Here is a 9,032-nt window from a genome sequence, read left to right on the forward strand (position 1 = left end):
GCTAGGCTTTAGGTCACTGGTGAGAGCCTTACACTGGAGCTACTTGTTATCATCTCACAGTGAGGAGACAGGCTAGGCTTTAGGTCACTGGTGAGCTAGGATGTCTTTAACTTTGGATGTTCTTGCCTCAGCCCCTAAGGAGCTAGAATTATCTCCCTCTGCCGCCATGCTTTGTTAGAATAACTTGGGAATCCAAATACAATGTTTCCATGTACTACAATCATTATTTTATATGTTACACAATTTTATAAATGTACTTCCTTATACATTTTGTTTAGAAACCTTTAGATTTGCAGCTCTCATAAAGTGACTGTTACTTTAGCTTAGGTTTTGGGTCTTTTGTCTCCGTTTCCATGGCACAAAGAGTTTTTATATTAAAGCTAGTATGTACATATACTGTCTGGTCCCTGCCCTTTCTCTCCATCCATTCCCAGGCCTTCAGGACACACCTAGAAATGTATTACCTCTGTAGTCTTAGAGGCAGTTGATCAGAATAGCCATTGATACTTTTTGGTTTTTCGAGACAGGGTTTCTCTGTGTAGCCCTGGCTGTCCTGGAACTCACTCTGTAGACCAAGCTGGCCTCAGAAATCCGCCTGCCTCTGCCTCCCTCGTGCTGGGATTAAAGGCGTGCGTCACCACGCCCATCTTGCCATTGATACGTTTCAGAAATTAAACTAGCACAGGCACTGAATGAGCAGAGAAACTTGATCATGGGCTGGCGAGATGACTCAGCAGTTAACAGCACTGACTGCTCTTCCAGAGGTCCTGAGTTCAATTCCCAGCAACCACATGGTGGCTCACAACCATTTGTAATGGGATCTCATGTCTACTTCTGTTGTGTCTGAAGACAGCAACAGTGTACTTAGATAGAATAAATAAATAAATAAATCTTTTTTAAAAAAAGAAACTTGATCATGTTTCCTGGATCCCAGGTTCATGGGAAGGCTTTGCAGAGGAACTCTCTCTTTTGTCTTTGAGACACTGCGGTATAGCTCAGGACTTAGAGCTCTTCCTTGCCGGTGGGCTCTTCACTTTCAGAATGTAGAACCCTGATAATTCACGAGATGTCGGTGAGCTGCTGCTGCTGCTGTTGCTGCTGCTGTCTCCACTCTCACTGCCTGCCCCTCTCTGTCCTGTCTATTGCATGAGTGAGTGTGCATGCCAGAGCATACACACAGAGGACAAAGAACAACCTGGCAACAGTGAGTTCTCTCCACCCACTGTGTTGTCCCCTGGGATTGAACTTACATTGTCTGGCTTGGTGGCAGACCCTTCCCGGCCAGGTCTCCAACCCTCTCCTCTTTTCTGCATCTCTGTATCTAGGTGTCTTCCCAGCATCAGCAGTGACCTAGAGAGACTACATAATTGCTATTGTAGGCAGGTCCCGTTTGGGTATGAAGAAATAACTGGCCTGTCAAACATTTCATTTTATTTAGAGAAAATCCAGGCTGGGGATATTCCCCCTCATCTTTCTTCCTTCTCAGTTGGGGCCTACAGTGGACTGAGCAATGTCTGTGTTGTTTACCTGCTAGGTAAACACTGCCACTGAACTCATATCCTGTTCCTTTGTGCTTCATTTTTATTTTATTTAGAGATAGGCACACTTGTGCAGACCTTGTCAGACTTTGAACTTGTGATCCTTATGCCTCAGCCTTATAAGTAGTTGGGATTACAGGACAACCCATTCAAAAAGGAAGTGAATTTCAGAATTCAAATAAAATACTAAGTCTTGGTTCTGCCCATTATTAACCAGTCCAGGGAAAACTGAAAGGTTGATTTTCCTGATAAAAATGATTTTTGTCTTCTATAAGCTTTTGTACTTTAAAAGTGATTCACTTACTACTGACCTGTTAGAAGCGAGTGGGGTCACGTGCTGCTTGCCTGAGCATTAGCAGTTGCTGTTACATTACCTTGGAATCACTTTATTCCTGATGATCCCCTTCCCCCTCCTGTCAGCCATGCCTGTGGACCTGTGGGGGAACTACAGCAGACCTCACCATGTCACAGCCAGTTATCCAGACACGTTAGTGTGTCGCACACATGACCTGTGTCTAGTTTTATGAGTGTAGATTTTGGATGGTGTAAAATACCATTTTTTGCTCTTTTGTGTACTTCTGAGCCAAGTTCCCAGTGTGTTTGCAAAGGTACCTTTGCCCCCAAAATCCTGGGACACTGAACCCTTTTGCTTGAAGGGTGAAAAGAGAACTCGGGCACTTCTCCAAGGAGCTGTAATGGCAGAATGTTTTTCCTTTCCTTATCAGGTTGCACAGATTCCATTCTGTGGGGAAATTGACTGTGAGGACTGGATCAAAAAGATGACTGCCAGGTAAGTATAACACTGACTCCCTGCACCGAGAAGGGCGTACGTAGTACACAGGAGGAGTGAATCACTACTGTCTCTTTAATTCCAGGGATCAAGATGTGGAACCTGGTGCTCCATCCATGGGAGCCAAAAGCCTTTGCATTCCTTTCAACCCTCTGTGTGAGCTGCAGCCGGGAGCCATGTGTGTCTGTGGCAAGAATCCCGCCAAGTTCTACACCTTGTTTGGTCGGAGTTACTGATGGACAAAACAGAAGCCACTCTCTCTCTCTCATCTTTTTTTAAAATCAATGATACTAAGATCTTCTCAGATGCAATTTTTCTTTTTCATTTTTTAAAACTTCTAAAAAAGGTCATGAGATAAAACAGCTATTCTTATGCCTAAATTAACAGTGGAAAATACTTTTCTGTAAACAGCCAGGGTAATAAAATCCATGAACTAATTGTATTTTATCTATTTGGTTCATCCTGCAGTAGCAGAATTATACATACAAGGATGGTCTTCAGAAGCCTGCTAAGTGCAGGGTGAGCTCTGTGATTCTCAAAAAGCCGTCCTCACCTCAGAAAAGTGCTGTCCTTTTCTCGTCTCCCTTTGACTTTCCCATCTGCCCCATCATAACATACCTCACTGAGCCCAGCGTGCACATGTGATCCTGTATCGCATACCACACTGATGCTAAGGACCTCTGTGCCTGCTGTGTACCCCACCCCACCAACCCTTTTCTTAGCTATGTCTTTCATTGACTTCTTTCTTCCTGGCTGCCTCCTTAGATTGATGTGCCAAGTACCCATACTTGGCCTCCTCACAATGTCTTGTCTGCTCTTCCCACAATACGACTGAGTCCTGTTTTTATCAGCAGCTTGGAGCTCTCCTGTGATTGGTGTTTCATCCAACATTTTGTTAATGTCCCTCAAATATTTCACCCCTCCATCCCTAGCCCACTTCCTCCTGCTGAGAAGATTAATACTGATAAGATAGACTCCGTCACTAACCCAGAATGGGTTATCCCAGGCAGCCTCCCCCTGCAGCACAGTGCCTACTGTCTGAACTAGGCTGGCAATGGAGGGTGCTGTTGCTTTGATTGTCTTTCGGTCTCAGACCCTCATAGGTGTGTGAACACCAAGCCAGGCTCCATGATTTCAAGGGTGTTTTGGTTTCCCCAGTGTACAGTTTATTAAGATAGTTTTTCTTCTCCCGAGATCACCTTATAGTTCTCACCATTTTAAAGGCCAAATTGTAAACACGTTAGCCTAATCTGGCTCACAGCCTGTTCATGTTCTTCAGTGCATTTCTACTGCAAATTGTGTTTCCTATCTGCCCGCTTGCCTGCAGATGCATTTTGTACCTCATTCGGAGCCTACTTAGTAAACTTATATACTTGGTAGGGGGAGTATGTGCTTGCTGTGGCACACATGGAGGTCAGGATAGTTTGATGGAATCAGTGTGGATTGTAGGGATTGATGGCCAGGTCATTCTGCTTTGTGGTATGTGCCTGACTGCTGAGACTGTGTAGCCAGGCTGAACTCCCCCACCCGCCCTCCTCCAACAGCTTGGGCAGTACTTGTTTCAGCACTTCCTTTTCAGGTCAGAACAGAAAAACCTTCCAAAGAGATTAGAATTCTGTGCTGTGGTCTGAAGAGTGAGTATGATTTCGGTATTAGCAGAGGAGGGAAGGAATGTGGCATAAAGGCAGGCTATACTTCCCATAGCAACAGGAAGTGTCCCAGGAAGCTGCGGGTTAAATGCATCCCTGCCTGAGCAGGGATCTTGGGAAGTAAGGGGCTTGTCTGGCAAGTTCGCAGACCTGGGTCTCAGTCTCCGCTGGCATTCCTGTAATCCCAGCTCTGAAGGCAGAGACAGGAAGATCCTGGGATTGACTGGCTCACCAGTCTAACTAATTAGTGAGCTCGGATGTCAGTAGGACCCCGTCGGTCTATAAAACAGTGAGCACTAAAGAAAGATCTGTGGTGTTGAGCTCTGGCCTCCACTCTCCCTGGAAGGCAGGAAGCACAGGTGCAGGTGTGAGCCGCATACTTCTGCTCTGAATCAGTTTCTTACTGCCTAGGGCAGCTCTGAAGGTTTGTCTTAACTCTCCATCCTCAGACCAGTGTAAACTCCTCCACTGTAAACTGACTTTTGGAAAATGGTTAAAAGTTAGAACAGTGCCTAGCGTTGTACAGATTTTATACAGGTTTCACAGGGCCAACTGGAAGTTGCTGCTAATATGTGGCTTTAGTTATAGTGACGTTTGTCCTCTAAAAAGTATATGTTGGTTTGGAGAAAACTAGTAGAAACTAAAGAGATGAAATTGTTTATTTTGACTTGTTTTTCTAATTCATGGCAAAATCATAAAACATAGATCACGCATTTTATATTGTGACCCTAGATTATCTGGGAGGCAAGTGGGCCTCTGGAGCTGTTTTTTATTTTTATTTCCCCTGTCCCTTTCCAAAAGTCACTTTTTAAAGGGACTCTAGTTACAATAAAATAGAAATCATTCCCTAAAATCACATCTCTGATAAGTTGGATTGCTTCTAAAATCGGGGGTCAGCTGAAATAACCAAAACCCTTTCAAACTTCCTATCTTAAAGAGTGCTAGTCTGCCAGGTGTGATATCAGTCTGAGCTCCTAGCACTTGAGAGGCTAAGGCAGAAAGATCGTGAGTTTGAAGTCAGCTTGGGGCACTTGAGAGGCTAAGGAAGGAAGATGGTGAGTTTGAAGTCAGCTTGGGGCACTTGAGAGGTAAGGCAGGAAGATGGTGAGTTTGAAGTCAGCTTGGGGCACTTGAGAGGCTAAGGCAGGAAGATGGTGAGGTTGAAGTCAGAGTGGGCTGCATGGTGGAGTTGCATAGTGGCCTCATCGCGAAACGACCAAGGTGAGAAGTGTGGGTGCTTCTTAAGAGGGTGCAGGAACTGTTTGCTTTAAATTAATAGCCAGAAGCCAGACATAGTCATCTTCTGGGATCTATGGAGGTTGTGGTCTAGGACCCTACCGTATAAATAGGTGGGAGTGGACTCCCAGGTAGTCTGAACACGTGGCATGCACTTTAAAGTTATCTTCAAGTCATCTACAACATCCTGTGCGTTGTAAATAGATGCTACATTGTTTTAAGTTTCCATGTAAGTACAAATAGCAATTTCCAATTTTTTGTTGAGACGGGGTTTCTCTGTGTAGCCCTGGTTGTCCTGGAACTCACTCTGTAGACCAGGCTGCCCTTGAACTCAGAGATCCTCCTGCCTCTGCCTCCTGAGTGCTGGGATTAAAGGTGTGTGCCACCACCACCCAGCTTTCAGTTGTTTTTAACCTGAAGTCAGTGGATCTTCAGATGTGGAGCCCATGAATTTAGAGGCAGACTGCATGAGTTAGAGTCACAAAAGTGGTTACCCAGTGCTCACAAAAGACAACAAGGCAGATGTGCTATTGGCTCCGATCCAAGTTCACTAGGGCACCTGTGTTATACACCTTAGCAATTTCTAGTCCTTCATGAAAGAACTTCAGATAATCTCATTGTGCTACATACATCGCATACATGAAGGCTTTGTAGGAATTAGACAGCAAGAGCAGTTCATTGGGCTGCTAGTTGCACAGCTCTGAGTCTTGAATTGAGGGCAGAATGTTTCATCAAACAACTGAAGAGAAGGTGTTTTGATCAGCTGTGAAAAAAATCACCTCAATTATAGTTACTGTCTGTCACACAGCCTTGGCACTCGGCGTAGGCAGATGCTGCTGCCGTTTCATCTTCTGACAGCCTTTGCGCGTAGCTTGTCACTCCTACTGTCTAGAAGATGATCACCAGAACCCACTTGGTAGGAGAGAACAGACTCCAAGTAGTTCTCTGACCTCCTCATGGACCCAGTGACACAAGCATGCTACCCTCCAGTCAATAAATGTAATTAAAACAAAACCTTTATAATTCAGGTAGCTATTCCAAACAATCCAGGCCACTCGTCAACTACTAAGCTTTAAAAGCTGTAAGTGCCTATAGGATAAGGTGTTTTTAAAGTAGAATCCACATTTGTTTCATCAGTTAAGTCATCATCTGACTTTCTTCCTAAAACATTGTGTCACTAGCTCCTCCAGTTTGAAGGTCTGAACCTTTCCCAACAGTTGGGGATGGTTTTCTTGCCTTTCTTATGAAGACTGGAAGCCGTCGGGTAGCTTACTAGGGGAAGAAAGATGACTGTTCCTAGGTGTGGTGGAGAAAGTTAATTGTAGATTTGTGGGAGAGCACAGCCAGAGGCAGGGACATCTAAGAGAGTCCAGAGTGGACATGAACAGACTGAGCTGGGCCATGTGTGGAAGGGGGAGAGGGGAGCCAGGTGCAGCAGCCAGGAGGCCAAAGGGTACAAAAAAAAAGCAGGTAACCAAAATGGTTGGATTATATAGTGAAGAGCAGCCCAACCCCCTAAACTGGAGAGTTCAGGGTAGTGGCAGGGTATGCTAGCCAGGAGGACCCCTTCACAGGTAGGGACTGAGGGATGCAGGGAGAACCTGGCAGCTAGGTCCACCAGCTAGATTGTGTTGCCTCAACCATTTGTCCCAGGTTAGCGGTCAGTGGGCAAAACAATGAGAATGGTTGTATAGCTCTGGATTGACAACCCTAGAAGGTTCCATCTCACACAGATTGCATTCAAAACTGCACACCTAGAGGATAAGACATGGCCATTGATGTCAGACGGCTTGCTGTATCAGCCATTGCTGCATGCTGTCAGAAGCTAGCAGGGCTCTACCTATGGGTAAGCTCCTAGAGGAAGAAAGACATGAAGCCCTGCAATTAAATATGCAAACAAACAATTCTCAAGTCTACACCTGAAGCCAGTGATTGCCATTTCCACAAACCCAGGCTCACGTGACATGTCTTGCTTAATTGCCCTTTAAACTGCTTTATGACTTTATAGTGGCCTATAAAAGGTGATTTTTAAATATGACTGGCGCTGAAAAGCTGAAGGGGAGAGTTATCCAGGAGTTGTAATCTCTAGTCTGAGAGTTCTTGCCTTCCTGAGAAAGAGGAGCCTCTGTGGCTATGGGGCGATACTCGGGCCGAAGCTTCCGTCTGGTCCTCATGTGTGTGGTCAGCGTGGTCCTCTTTGTGATGGAGCTAGTGGTTGCACACATAGGCAACTCCCTCTCCCTGGCCTCCGATGCCTTCGCTGTCCTCTCCCACTTGTTGTCCATGATCATCGGACTATTTGGCGTCAGGGCCAGCAATGTCAGGCAGCACAGGAAGAGCACGTACGGCTTTCTCCGGGCAGATGTCCTAGGGGCATTTGGCAATTCCGTGTTTGCTGTGGCCCTGATGTTCAGCATCCTGGTAGAAGCCATCAAAAGGTACATCAGTCCCCAGAAGACAGAGGAGCCCCTGCTGGTTCTCAGTGCCGGAGTCATCGGGCTGTTTTTCAATGTTCTTAACTATGTCATCTTCTTAGAATGCTGTTACTGCTCAGGGCCCAGGCCCCAGACAGACACCGAAGCAGGTAAATACCTACCCCCAGGTGGCAGTGGCAAATTTGTTGAGTCTGGCAGGTGCTCTTCCAAAGGTGCTATTAGCAGTGGATATGTTCTTTATGTGGGCTTCTTGTATCTGTGACTTTACAGTAGGATTTCTTTCCGTCTGAGTTCCTTGTGAATAAAAGTGTGTTTAGACAGGTGGAGAGGGACTACAGAACAACTGAAAAGTCTCCCTATGTGACTCACTTTGGTTTTTCCAGCTGTGACATGGCTAGGTTTGAATGTAATGTTACTGTATTAATGTCTCCATAAAACTTTTTTTAAAAATGCTGGGTTACCAAGCCAATCAGAGAAACCAATGTATCAGACAGCTAGCAGGAGTATGTTAAGGGGATGCTACAGAAAGTAAGGAGAGAAATATGATGATGTAGAAAATCTCATTTATGGGTAGAAACATTCCCATGTGGTTATAAGCATTTGTTCTTGGAAAATACTTTTAAATCTTGAGAAACAAGTTAACTGGGTTACCCATTACAAGATCAAACTGAATCTTGGAACCAAGAGAATAAGTGCTTCTTTAGTAAGTGGAACCATATTTTTTTTTTATTCCAGAGAGAGAGAGAGAGAGGAAAGAGAGAGTTAGTTTAGACGTGTGTGAGACAGACTTTTAGAAAAATGTCTAGTGGTTCTTTTAGGAGTTCTATATTGTGAGCGTAGCAGATCAGATCAGCAGAGTCCAACCATGGCCACAGCACAAGGCAGTGCTAAGAGTCTTCACTGGCCAGCATTTCCCCCACCTACCACATGGAGATAGTAGGCTCCACATAGAATTACTTGTTTTAGCACTGGGCAGAAACTTGATAAAGGCTAATTTTACGTTTTAATCACAATATGGAATCTAGTATCAGTTGCTGTGTAAGAGACTTCTTTAGTGCTGGCCGGCTTCCTTCTCACTGGGAGGGATGTTGTCTGATAGTTACTCTCCATGTAGCTGCACTCTTCATTGCAGTTTTACTGTCTTTGCTAATTAGTGCTGCCAAGCCCTCCACCATCTCTGCTGGCAGAGGACCTGTTTGAGAGCACCTGTGTTGTAGCGAACTGTAGAGGTGAACACATAATCTTGGTCTGTATTCAGCTTAATGTTTAAAATTAGCCGAGGCCTATCTTTTAAAAGACAGTTATCAGTTAACTCAAGACCTTATGATATTAAATATCAAATGGAAGCCTCCACTCGAGCGAGGGTCTAGTATGTACATGTAAT

General features: G+C 45.0%; 1 protein-coding gene across 2 annotated transcripts in view; it reads left to right on the forward strand.

The window, feature by feature from the left end:
* Window positions 1–2,775, forward strand: part of Eprs (glutamyl-prolyl-tRNA synthetase) — a 68,610-nt gene extending 65,835 nt beyond the window's left edge. For both annotated transcript variants that reach the window (XM_029476049.1, XM_021177243.2), the window contains 2 exons: window positions 2,264–2,328; window positions 2,414–2,775. In XM_029476049.1, coding sequence (XP_029331909.1) covers window positions 2,264–2,328; window positions 2,414–2,564 — 216 coding nt within the window. In that variant the 3' untranslated portion in view covers window positions 2,565–2,775. The remainder of the gene's footprint in view (window positions 1–2,263; window positions 2,329–2,413) is intronic.
* The last annotated feature ends 6,257 nt before the right edge of the window (window positions 2,776–9,032 follow it).

The sequence above is a fragment of the Mus caroli genome, chromosome 1 (assembly GCF_900094665.2).
Source record: "Mus caroli chromosome 1, CAROLI_EIJ_v1.1, whole genome shotgun sequence".
NCBI lineage: Eukaryota > Metazoa > Chordata > Mammalia > Rodentia > Muridae > Mus > Mus caroli.